Source organism: Apis laboriosa, unplaced genomic scaffold (assembly GCF_014066325.1).
Source record: "Apis laboriosa isolate Shangri-la unplaced genomic scaffold, ASM1406632v1 scaffold12_cov154, whole genome shotgun sequence".
NCBI lineage: Eukaryota > Metazoa > Arthropoda > Insecta > Hymenoptera > Apidae > Apis > Apis laboriosa.
This window is the reverse complement of record NW_025221207.1, coordinates 3,896,278-3,909,829: the sequence shown is the minus strand read 5'-3', so window position 1 is coordinate 3,909,829 and position 13,552 is coordinate 3,896,278. Positions and strand designations below refer to the sequence as shown.

The following is a 13,552-nucleotide window of genomic DNA, read 5'->3' as shown; positions in this document are numbered from 1 at the left end:
GATTTTCTCCCCCCGAGCCTTTGGATTCTCCAGCGTGTTTTGTTTGCATTTTAATCGACCCTCGGCTACGCGAACATTTTGGCCGGCTCCAACAACATTGTCCCTCGTTTCATTCCACCTCCATGCTCCTGGCTAGCTGGATGTACCCCAATACGTGCAATCAACTCGAATACCATCGCTGAAGACTATGACCGTGCGATTTTTCTTCTTTCCCTCCGCCCGTACACATGATCGCTTGTTCCTTTCTCTCCTCGCCTCGTCTCATTTTTCATGCCCGTTTCTGGCGACGTACAGTCGGCAAACTCCATGTTCTTCTGTGTTGCCGCGGAGATTCAATTATTTTGACAGCTCGCCAGAGAGTGAATAAAGATATAGCTTAGCTACCCTCCATCGTCGGCTTTGTCGAATCTCAAGCACGATGAATCCACCCTTCGTTTTTTCTTACATCTTCCCTTTCGAATCCTCACGCTTCCTCTATTTTCCGCGAAGGGTGCATTTATAGTATCGTTTACACACCGAATATTCATAATCCTTTCTTTTCATTTTGAAATCGTACTTTGGGGGATTGGTAATATTCTCGAAGGGAGAAGAATTATCTGATGAGTCTACTTTAATCTTCAAGCGTAACCACGAAGATAGAAACATTTTGCCTGCGAACAAACGATCGATTAAACAAAATTACGGAGAGAAATTTAATTTTCGAAATTCGATTGTACATTTTTATAAATTCACGACACGCGTATACGAATTTTTTTTCGCTTCCATTCTTTTCTCGTCGGCATTGATGCATACAATGTAGGCGGATATTATTACAGCATGGTGTTTAAACTGGTTAAGAACGAAATTCAATTATCGCGGCGGCTTGGTGGAAGAGAGCAGAGATCCGATGGTGCAGTGGCATGCAGTTTTACAAATGCGGCCGAAAGTGCAACGAACCTGCAGCACTCCTGCAGCCGCGTTATACCGACCGGCGGGACCGACGACCCGATCGATCGAGACCACTCGATTACCGGTGCAGACGAACTTCTTCTTCTGCGTATGCTAATCATTGTTTAGCATCGCTGCCGTTTTTAAATCTTGCCGCGTACACCCTTTATTAATAATGGAATAGCGCATATGGAATTGTAAAATATGTAAAAAAAAATAAAGCGTTAGTTATTCGAAATAATATTTGTCCGGTCTGCATTTATAAAAGTAATATCAAGTAATTATAAAATTTCAATTTATTTTTTTAATAACATAATATTGGTAAATATTTAAACGATGTTTTCGTTTTATTCGTTTTACTTCGTTTTGAAAATCAGTTTTTTACAATAAGCGACCTAATTTTTTTATTTCGAATTATAACATCAACTTATATAACTTATATTATTCTATAAATATTAAAAGTATTATGTATTTAAAATATGAGAATTACAAATACGTTACGCGAAAGTTACATCGCGTACTATAATTTTTTTACATTCCTTTATAATTTGGTTATTATTATTATTCTGACAATCTCATACACCAATTCTTTTTATCTCGCCGATAAAAAATGTATAAAACTTTAACGCGCAATAATAAAATGATAAAACAATGGTTGTAAAATGATGAAACACAGAGATATGAAAGAAATTAAAGATATAAATGTTCGCGTAGCCGGTATAGTAAACACCATTGCCTTTGCTTTCCGCCGAAAATTTCACGTAACATTATCATGACCGCAATCCAAACGACAATTACAAACGTTCCTCGTGACAATACATTTCGCTATGGACTCGATCTCGATCCTGAGAGAACCGAATCGTGAGATAATTTAACAACGTGAAACGTAAATAGCCAACTTTCGAAACTGACTCACTCTATTCGCATAAACTTTCCCCACCTCGTAAATATTCATACTCGAAAATAGTTGGCCAACGTCAAATAGTTTCCTTTGAATGGGGAATCTTTGTTTACACAAATTAGAGACGGTTCATCATTATGGAATCGATGTCGAACACGACGTTTAATCGTCAAAGAGAAGAGTTATCCTATGTAGTATTATCAGAAAAAAATGAGAATGCACAGATAAACATTTACTCTACGTGCCAAACTACAGAGAATATTTTCCAGTGAATTTTCCACAGGTTTACCAGACAAACATTATCACGATCGATTTCAATTTTATCATATTCCTTGATTTGGAGATTTGGATAAGTCTTTGATCCAAACTCCTGTTTTAATAGGTTTTAATGATCAATTTGATTTTGGTTTTCCTTTCGTTTGATCAAATGATAATTTGATATTAATATAGTATGAATATATTTAAATAAAAAAATGAGAAATAATGAATTCTGGTCTCCTTGAACCAAGAAAGGCAAAAAATTATAATTCAACCTCGTTAAAATATTCGTATCAATATTTCACGACCATGACCGTTTTGTCTGATGATATGTAACATAGAAATTTTTATTATTCACGAGCAACAAATTTGAATAAAGTTGATAGAGATTTCAATAAATACCTAGGCATAAACACTCGTAAATATGGATAACGAAAATATTTATTTAACCACGTTTAATCCTTAAAAATCTATCGAATGAAAAAGTTACTCATCTCAAATATTAAATTTATGTAATCATTTACGTAATCATTATACATATAAATGCAAAATAGAGGTATTTAAAAATCGATGTTGTTATGGTAATAATAATATTGTCGATGTTTTAAAATAAAGATGTACAAGAGAAATTAATAGAGAGAAAAGAGAATAAAAAATTATTTAACAAGATCGAAATGTTTATTGTACGAGTAACATTGTTATTTTGGAAAATCAAGAATGATCATCTCTGACGCTCTTTAGATACACCATTTGTGAAATAAAATAAGCCAAAGCGAGCTGCCAACAACAAGCGAAACTCACATGTGAATTATTCATGGAGAGTCAAGAATTCCGATCTCGTAACTTCGTGAATTGCCTTTAACGATAAATGGACTTGTATAAATTTTTCTACGATAACCAATTCACCATTGTCATAGTTATGATAAATTTGTCGTAATGAAAATCACTCGAAATTTCGCTCAAAAGTAATTGTTCGAAACATTTATGTTCGAACAACATTTATATTTTGAAAGATCTATATTCACACGATTTAAATGTAAAGATTCAAATCATTAAATATTCTTTTTTTTATTTTAATTAATTTTTCATCAAATTCATTTTGAGATTCTACTTCTCTTCCAAGTGGATAATATATGACGACAGAAACTACTGACGAAATTCTCTTTCTTCTTTTTTTTTTTTACTCTTGTCCCTAATCAACTGTTCTTGATTTGTATATATATATATATATATCTAAGTTACCTTGACACAGTGGCACAAATGTAAACAGAAGCAGACCGCTCTGGTCTGACCCGGTTTTGATATCCTCTACTTACTGGTCCTTATTTCGCCGTTCCGCATGCGTTACCCTTGCATTCTTGATTCTCAAAAGACACAATATACTTTTGCGCACTTGCAACAATGAGTATGCACACTACTGAGTATAGCTCGATTTTACCGTCAATGCAGTTTAAAGCATTTATAAAAATTCATGAAGAAGATTTCAGATTTGAAGAAAGTGAAATTTTTTATTTCGCTAAATTAAATATATTCTACGACACTTTTTACAATACTATTTCTTGTTTTATCTTTTCGTTAAAAGTTTCATTTATGTTTATAAAAAAATGGGAAAGCAGAAAAAATATAAGATATAAGAAAAAGATCGTAGATAAGAAACAAAAATTAATAATACATTTTAAAAAAATCTTTTTTAAAACAGCAAACAAAAATAATTCTATTCAACAATCTTTTCAATATTTTACAATTAATTGCAATGACTAAATGAATATAAACATTGTTTTCTCCCCCTTTCTCTCAATTTTTCGATCAACTCGCATGTTTCTATATGATACATCTCGAGCCCAAGTGCTCGATACTTAATATCTGTTGCTTCAAACAGGACCTTGACAGGAATAACGTTTGATGGGTAGAAAGTGGATCGATGAATCTTTGAGGGTTCAATCGAATGTACGTTCCTAAAGTAACTTCGTGACCCCCTTTTTTTTTTCTTCACATCGTCGAGAGAGCGAAAAAGAGACTAGCCCCTGAATGAATGTACTCGAGAAACAGAGAATCTCTTTCTTTTTCTCTGCAGCCTCGGGCTGAAATCTTACACGCCACTAATTGCTACTATTGTCTCTGATGGGGAAAGAGCGAAGCACTGCTACCAACCAGCAATCACCCTCCTCTCCCTCGCTAAATCTTATCCCGCTCGTCCATCTACCACCCCCTTATCTCTCGTCTTGCCAAAAATCTCTTTATTCGTTGCATCACATAGACAGACATCCAACCAGAACCACACCGTGATTCGTCCACTCAAATATAGAACGAGACAGTGAATTATTTCCTTTCGTTTCTGTCTCCCTCTCTTTCCCCCTCCTCTTTAAGTTTGTCCCATTTAGTCTCCCTCTTATTTCAATTCTACCTTCGAAACTAAAAAGTTTCACATGTGCCATTGTTCAAATTTTGGATTGTTCTTCGTGATTGAAATTTTATCTGTGTTACACATGTTGCTCTTTTGTTACGAAATGATGTAAGAATCGATTCTTTTTTTTTTTGTAATATAATGATTTTAGAAAGTAAATAAATATTTATTTTCTAATAAACAATCATTTATAAATATATTTATTTGTAAATTAATGGAAAGAAAGATAATAGATTTTCATGTCTGATCATAGAGAGACTCGTTCCACTTAAAATGTTTTACACGTAAAATGTTTTATTATCTTCCGAATAATATAGAATTAATTTTTTCGAGTGAGGTAGCTAATTTACTCGCAGAAATAATAATTCTGAATTTCATATCATTGTTACTCATTTCTCTTTGTTCCTTTTTTCTTAATATAATACAACCTCTGTTCCTTGTTTTTTCGTCTTTTTTTTTTAAAGAATTGCCCGGACAATTCTTTTATTTTCCTCTTATATTCTTTCTTCTCAATTGTAATTCTTTATATATAATTTTAAACTCCATATAAATTAACAAATTCGTTTCAAGAATGAACAACAACACATTTTACATATCAGATAGATAATCTTATATATAATAACGATGAAGGTAATGATGACAAAAAATAAAATTAAATTAACTCGAGTACAAAAATCATCGAAAATCAAAAAATACGATAATAAAAAGATAAAAATGGAAGAAAAAAGATACGAACAAGACAATAATTCTCTAAAATATGTTTGTGAAAATATGGTATTTAGAAATATCGTTGATGTATCGTGCGGTTTGCTGGTTAGATCATGTGTATCTATAGCACTTGAAAAGCGGATTACTTCTTCGAAGGGGAAACCATCCGGATTGCTGATGGCTCGTTGTACGGCCGTCGAAGTATCTGAGCAAAGTTCACCGACTCCGCTGGCTTGGCCTATTTTTTCAGACACATGCCAGGCTGCACTTTCTTCCTTCCTTTCTCTCACCTTCTCCTAACTTCCCCCCTTTTAGCCCTTCTTCACCACCCCCATTTTTTTGAAAGAAGTTGAGTGCATGACTACAACTAAGCTAAGCCACACGTGCTTTGTGTCAAAATGTCTGAGATAAAAAGAAGACGCTGTACGCGTCTCTTTCCCAATAGAAATAAAAATATAGAATCTTCGTTGCAATCTTGTGATTCAAGAAAATGATATCTTCACTTCTTCTTCATGATACGAAGGTTAAAAAATTATGATGAACGATACGAAGAATCATTCGTTGATTGGGAAAATAAGAAGGAGAAGATAAAAAGGGGAAAACTGATTGAATCACAATTGATAATTTCTATAAAGAAATAATAATTGTATTAAGAAGATTGTACGAAATTAAATTACTTGCAGATGGTAAAAAGATTGAATTTTGAACCTTGAATCTTGAATCTTTGATTATATCAAGTACTGAATTAAATCTTACTAATAAGCTTACTAATAGCTATATTTGTAACAAATTTGGATTAAAGTTAAATTTGGACTAAAAGTTATTCAATTTTGACTTAATCTTCATATCATTAATAATCCTCGTCACATAAAATACAAATTATACATTAAAATGAAATAATCTAAAATTAAAATTAAATTAATAATTAATATAATCCAATTTGTTACGAATCATTTGCATAACGAAATTTCATAAATCTAATTTATCCATGTCCATCTAAATAACGTATCAATAAATAATTTGAATGAAAATTCACACGAAGGAATAAATCGTTCGTGGTTGTATATACTTCTAAAGAATCGCATCTTGAACCGTCTATTCTTCTCGAGGCAGACTACCTATACAAGGGCATTCGTCTAAGGGTTCTCCAGCCTTCTTTGGTCTATCTACCATGTACTTGTACACCTATGCATATGTATGGCCTCTACATAACGCATATATTTCGCAATATTGTCTGTTCGAGCGGAATCGTCGCATATATAAACTTTGGATCGGTATAAACGTGACGAAGGAAAGTGAATACACATTCGTATAAAGGCAGTCACGTCGAAAGACGAGATTAGGGATCCTCCTTACGAGACATAAGGGAGGGATGAATCCGGCAATGGGTAAGGACTCTAATTTTGCGGTGGAGTTTCTTACGAATCTTGAGAATCCTTTCATGTCGTCGGCAAAGGCGAACACGAATCGCCAGGAAACTTTTCGAGGGGGAGATTTTATCGCTCACGGTGCCGCCTCGTTAACTTCTATCGACATTTCCGGTTTCTATCTGCTTTCCGTTTCTCCGCTCTGAACTCTACGAGCTCGCTATTTATACGTTACGTCGTTGGAAAGCTCGATATCGCTGTAACCACGACCGTGAAAGAAAGATCGAGAGATCGAATTGTTGATAGGGATAAGAGAAATTTCTTTTCTCCCCTTTTTCCTTTCTTTCTTTTTTTTTTTTTTTTTCACAAATGAAAACGATTTGAATAGATTCGATGTTATAAGCGTGTGTACAATAATTACTACGCGTAATTATTATATTCATGAGAAAATCTTTATGGATACTTTTTTAAACGTGCGAATAAACATGCATACAATATAAGTACGTATAAAGATAGTTAATCCATTAGTAATCTTGGTTCTGTAAGTATAATCGGATCATGCTCTTCAGGGATTTACTTCGTGTGTTTCAGGTTCGGCGGACTGATTGGATTTGCGGTCGGGCCTGGATTTGGTATTAAGAAGGATGGGTTGGACACTTACCGTTCTTGGGGTGGCTTTAGCTATCGTCATTGTGGCAGGCACTGCCCTTGCTCTGTGCAGAAGGTAATTGAAACCACGATTTCAACAAACGTATCCATTGACAGCTCGTGTCATCATTTCTTTATATAACATCCTTTTCCTGTTCCAAATCGCTCCTGCATTCGACTTGTTCCTGTCAAAAATATACCCTCAACCTCGACCTAGAAATCTTGAAAATATCGTGAAAAATTAATTATCCATTGTTATATAAAATATATATTAGTAATTTGAGATTTATTTATTATATAATTGAATGCAACATTTTCTTCTTGTCAACTTCAAACGCGATTCACTATAATATAGAAATATCATAATGGATATTCATTATCACTGAAGAATCTTTCTTTATGTAATGAATTCAAGAAGAATTGTTTCGATATTTTCTCGCGTTACACAACAGGTATATGTATTTGTGAAAATTGCAACACGTGCAACAGGTTAAAATCATTCAGTAATAAATTGTATCAAAGACTTTTTATCCATCCTTTTCCATAGCCGAATTTATTCTTCTTTGAGATTTTATCCCTTTCGTCCAGGGATGGAGAAATATTAAACGTAGCTGCAAGCATTTACTATCATCGTTTCGAATTCATTGAAGCATTATAAGAACAACGGTGGAAATCTGAGAAATCGCAATAACAACTTGATATTCCAGCGTTCGAGTTTTCCAGTCCGATTTTTCTTCTCGAGAAAAGCACGTAGCTGCCATGCAATTTCCAACTCATAATCTGGCATCTTCACAAATATATTGTATCGATTCGAGAATTCGATATTCTTGATATTCTTGATAAAATAAAAAAATTCAACTGGGATATTTCCAGTTAATAGAATATGAAAGTTTAAGCAAGAAGAGAATTCAAAGCCACTTTCGCGCGGGTTAAACGAGTGTTGCACAGGAATGCAGCGAAATTTTATTTTACCTTTAATACCGCGTTTACTAAAATTGATTTTCTCGCTGACCCCCTTTGATGAGCGCACATCTCTATTCACTTAATAATAGCATATTCCCACGTGCTTGCGAGTGTGCTATTAGTCAGCCATCGGTCGAACGTTACATACGACTAAACACTTTTTTCTACTGCTATATAGGACACGAAAGAAAGGGAGGAAAAAAGGAATATTTCAATGGGTTCGTTTCTATTATACACGTAGAATCCCATATATCGTCGATTAACCAAAGAAATCAATAATACCGTGTGGCTGTTAAAAATATTGATGTTAAACATCAATATTTTCAATAGTCGAACATCGTGACCCAATAATCTAATTCTCACACCACCATCCGAAAAGTTTCTCCATGAGAACACGATTATCGACCTCAATACCCGCCTATTAAACCTAGCCAAATTTCAGTTATAACTCGTAAATATCGACGTAAAAGACGTACCAGTAATTATTTGCAATATCCTCTCTAGATATTGCATTGGCTGGCAATGGGGTACTAGAAACATTTGGAATGTCTGCGAGGAGTGGCGGCAAAGGTTATCCTGGTTATGGGCACCGCGAGAAGAAAAGGTACATCAAAAGAGGGAGAGACGAAAAATAAAAATAATAAACGATCTTTCCATCCATATTACAATATATAAAATATTCGTCGTTATTTAACGAATTTTCCAGGTCGGTTTAGTCAAAGCACAACATCCAACAGCTCAAACAATCCCCGGTTTATATCGACAACCTGGAAACGCGTCTCAACATCTGCTTCACAGTGACAGCGACCTCAGGCTAGATGCACAAGGAGCTTTCACCAGGTACAAAAACTGGCTGAGCATTATGCTTGCATAATTCATTTCTAATAAACCCAAGATCATGATTAAGTTTAACGAAATATTAATTTCTTCGACGAGAAGATAACAACGTGGCAGATAATAAATCTGATCGAGCGAACGATGGACAATATTAATGCTTAATTTTTTTAATTACGATAAAATGAAATGTCAAAGTCATCGAACTAATATTGGTAATTCTCACATATGTGCACAATTGAGCAATAACTGAACAATATCAATGACAATAAGTTTTCCAGAACTTAGAATAATTGAAAAAAGATGAAATCATTAATAATTCAAATAATTACTAGAAAACTCCAATGATTCTAATGAATTATTATTTCCTATATTTATCATCCCTAATAAAGAATACGATCTTTAACCAACATGGAATAAATCTCGACAAAACATAAGTCCTTAAGTCAAGAGCAAATCAATTGAGCCATTCATAAAAAAAAAAAAAATTATGCGACCTTTTTTCAGTAAGCACGCGACGTCTAAGCACTTGGTCGACCGATCGATATTTAATATTTAATATCAAGACAAAGAGTTAAAACCGCGCGCACTATAAAATGTAAAATCAGATTCAAATTTCAAAGTAGAAAGAACAAAGTAACAGGGACAGGGAGGGAGGAGGAGGGAAGAGGATTGTCCCGTTTCAAAAGGTAAAACTCATAACATTTGCAGATTCGAACCAGTAGACAGAGATCTCCATCCGCCTCTGGGCACAACAACCGGTAGCACAATACCACCGCAGCCTTTGAGACCGGCACCTCAACCAAGGCCAACCGCTCGTCCAAGGCCGTCTCCACTTCAAACCTCGAGCACCGTAGACCAGCTGAGAATGCAAGAGGCTGGTCCGGTTCCTCTAACTCCACCACCATCGTTACAGAGGGCTCCAGTTCCCTCGAGATCGTCCGGCTCGTCGGTCTTTCTTTTCCAGAACGAGCCCATCAAGAATTACGGTCTGCATAAAACATCAAACGATCATGGTTCGTTCATATTCGATGGCGAGGCAACGAAGACCGTGGCGGAGAATATTCAAATGGCGTCGTACGGGTCGCAGAATCATATAGACTCGAGGCTGAGATACGAGCTCGGTGAGGAACGAAGGAAAGAGAATAGATGCAATCCTTACAGGCAATTCGACGGTGGCATCGAGTCGACCAGGATCAGATACGGTGTACACGGCGTACCTATAGCTACCCTCGACGGTAAAGGGGACGAGGATAGCAACACGAGTTACGGGAGCTACGACATCGTTCAAAGGAGTCACATGATACGGCAACATATCAGGAATGATTCGAGGGGCTCGCCGAGCAGTTTCGGTATGACGAATTCTTCGAATGCCGCAAGCCAGACTATCATGGAATCGATATACGGATCCGAGGAGCTGTCTAAGATGCTTCAGAGCACTCAGAGTCTTGGGAACGACCTCGATCATAAGAGCAACGAGATGCAAAGCATCGAGATGACGCCCTTTAGAAGTTCCAGCCTTCAGGACAACATAGGCCCGTCCTACTTGTTCCGCGAGTCTCAAGGGTTGCAGAAAGTCTCCCAATACATTCAAAGTTTGCCCGATCTTCCAATATACGATTCGATTAACGAGCTGGGACTCCACCAAGATCAGGATCGCGTGCTCTACGACGACACAATTCAGGAATCGATCAACGCATTGAAGGTCAACAGCGAGGCCGTATCCAGCCCGATACCACCACCGCCACCCGCGCCGCCCGATCCACCGAAAGACGTGCCAAAAAAGAACGGGCAGACAACTGGCGAAAGAATATTTAACGCTCTTAGATTGGTCACTTCGCAGAGTTATATCGACGCCTCGGAATTTTACAAGTATGTTTTGCATCGAAGGGAAGAAATTTTTCAAGGAATCGTTTTTCAAAAAATTCATAACAAATTTCTTTTCTATTCACGTAGCTCGGTCGTGTCTTCGGCACAACAAGTTCAACGTTTCACTTTCCCGTCGAGATCCCCATCGTCGTTGGTCGAGGAGGACACCGGTGGCCATTTGCAGGATGAAGTTCAAGATATTTATGCGGAGAACGATTCTGACGTGATAGGTCCTGACGACTCTAGGCGTAGCTCCGATCTTTACAGTCCCGAACTTAATTTAGAAGCACATAGAACTGCACAAGAGGTATATAATTCTTTGATTTAAAAGAATTATTTTAACCTATTTTATTCTAATTATTCCATTATTTTGGTTAGGTATACAATAGTTTACAAGATCCACCATCATCCCCGTTGTTAGTTAAAGATCACAATCAAGAGATTTACACGTATATGACTGATCCTAGCTTTACGAGAACCTCTGAGGTACGATATTGATTTTGAATTTAAATTTTAATTCGATGATTCGATAACTTATTTAATATATTCTATACGTATTTATTTTCAGGATATTTTAAATAGCATTGAGCAAAGGAGAAAAAGTATGGAAAGATTGAACGGTATTCACGAACTTAACGAACTCGATGACGCTGATACATTAAGGTAAATTTAACCATTGACGATAATTCCATTGCTTTACATTTATTAAAAAACAAAGAAAAAAATAAATTAATCCAGTATCCAATTTGTCTCGCAGAAAGCGAAACGACTTCTACGTTGCAGTAGAAGAAGTGCAATTGAAGCGAAAATTCTCTCAGGTATGATAACTTAATCTTTTCCACTCGATTGGCATTTATTATAATTAGATATACCGTAATATTTAATTCCTTTAAATATAAATACGATTCACAGAGTTTTATCACAAACTATACCATGAACGATTACAATGAGGTTAACCCTGGAAGTCGTCGTGGACCTCAGGGACCGGATCCAGAGCCACCGCCGGATGAATCGAACCTGAAAAGGGCAATAAGCTGTGAGAGTGTGTGCTCTGATACGAGTGTAGTATTAAACGACCTCGAAGAAGCGCCTGTCGTCGGCCACGTGTGTGTCGGTGTCCAATACGACAGATGGAGTGGCCGAGGTGCTGATAGCGAGGGTGATCTTGCGGTCAGCGTTCTCGAGGCCAGAGATCTCATCGCCCCAGATGGTCAACCTGCTCAAGATACCTTTGCTAGGTTTGAATATTCCGTGAATTTGTATATCAAATATGTAATACAGTTTTGTTCAAAAGTTACTGATCATTTCATAAATAAATAAATTAATAAATTGATAATTTAAAAGAGATTCAGATGATATAAATTCGCAATGAAATACAAGAACAGTAATTCCAATTTTTGAATCGATAAATGTAATTTAATTAACAAATTATTATATAAATTAACAAGTTATTTATTCCTTTTAGGGTTTGTCTGTTACCAAACAGACAGTTACACGTGAAAACAAGACTGTACAGAGGAAGTCCATCGCCTAGTTATCAAGAAAATTTTTTGTTCCCTTTAGACGATGGCCCCTCGGGGAGAACTCTTCTTGTCGAAGTATGAAATAAATGAAATAATTAATCTAAATGAATAAAATGTGTAGAAAGTATGACGATAACTCACGTATGATATTTTTAAGGTGTTTTCTGATGAGACCAGTATAGGTGGTGGAACATCCCTTATTGGAGAAGCTAGATTACGTCTAGGGCCTGCGTCAAGGGCACCGGCAACTACCTGGTTACCACTCATGGGATCAGCTTTGCCCACGCCAAGACTTGGAGAATTAATGTTCTCTTTGAGCTACTTGCAAACAGCCGAAAGGCTCACGTTAGTGGTTGTAAAGGCTAGAAATTTACGTGGCGCCAATACCGTGCCTGGTGATTTCTTCGTCAAGGTAATAGAGAAGCTGTTTCGAATAAATTAAAATTGTTACATCTTTCATTGAATAAATAAATTGAAATTATTGCAATTACATATGATCTAACATATGATGATAGATAATATATTTATTATATTTCAAAGGTTTATTTGCTACAACAAGGAAAAAAGATTCACAAGAAAAAGACGTCCGTGAAGAAAGGAGAAGAGAGCCCGATCTTCAACGAGGCAATTATTTTTAACGTGCCCAGTCATATTATGCAGGTTCGAATAATGTTCTTTATAATGTTTATCAAAGAATAATTATTTATTAAGAGTTTGAAAAATTTCACTGAGATTTTTTTTTTATTTTAATTTTAGAACATACAAATAAGACTAACCGTAGCGGAAGTAAGCAATGACCAGGGAGTAAATTCGAAACCATATTCTGTCGGGCACATTATCGTAGGACCCACATCAGCAGGAAGAGCATTTGTTCATTGGAGACAAATGTTGGCTGCTCAGAGGCGCCCTGTTGCTATGTGGCATCCCCTCAGAAAATGAAAAAAATATAAAGGATGTTAGTGACAATGTAGAAATGAAAATTTGTACAGATTTAAAGTATAATTGGAGAACGGTAGAATTACATAAATATAATTTTATGGTACATTGATATTGTTTCTGGTTTTAAATCATTTATTCTTTAGAAGAGATATTTTTTTAAATTTTTATTTTTATTTATAATAAATTATATTGTGTTTGATTATATAAGTAA

The 13,552-nt window shown here is 35.7% G+C and overlaps 1 protein-coding gene across 1 annotated transcript in view; it reads left to right on the top strand.

Annotated features, from left to right (window-relative positions):
* LOC122720360 overlaps nucleotides 1-13,341 on the top strand; it is a 55,433-nt gene extending 42,092 nt beyond the window's left edge. Inside the window, exons 2-14 of the mRNA XM_043947010.1 lie at nucleotides 7,157-7,289; nucleotides 8,681-8,780; nucleotides 8,883-9,016; nucleotides 9,722-10,882; nucleotides 10,967-11,186; nucleotides 11,258-11,365; nucleotides 11,448-11,542; nucleotides 11,637-11,697; nucleotides 11,792-12,117; nucleotides 12,345-12,477; nucleotides 12,560-12,814; nucleotides 12,943-13,062; nucleotides 13,159-13,341. Of these exons, the coding sequence (XP_043802945.1) occupies nucleotides 7,210-7,289; nucleotides 8,681-8,780; nucleotides 8,883-9,016; nucleotides 9,722-10,882; nucleotides 10,967-11,186; nucleotides 11,258-11,365; nucleotides 11,448-11,542; nucleotides 11,637-11,697; nucleotides 11,792-12,117; nucleotides 12,345-12,477; nucleotides 12,560-12,814; nucleotides 12,943-13,062; nucleotides 13,159-13,341 (2,976 nt within the window). The 5' untranslated portion in view covers nucleotides 7,157-7,209. The remainder of the gene's footprint in view (nucleotides 1-7,156; nucleotides 7,290-8,680; nucleotides 8,781-8,882; nucleotides 9,017-9,721; nucleotides 10,883-10,966; nucleotides 11,187-11,257; nucleotides 11,366-11,447; nucleotides 11,543-11,636; nucleotides 11,698-11,791; nucleotides 12,118-12,344; nucleotides 12,478-12,559; nucleotides 12,815-12,942; nucleotides 13,063-13,158) is intronic.
* The last annotated feature ends 211 nt before the right edge of the window (nucleotides 13,342-13,552 follow it).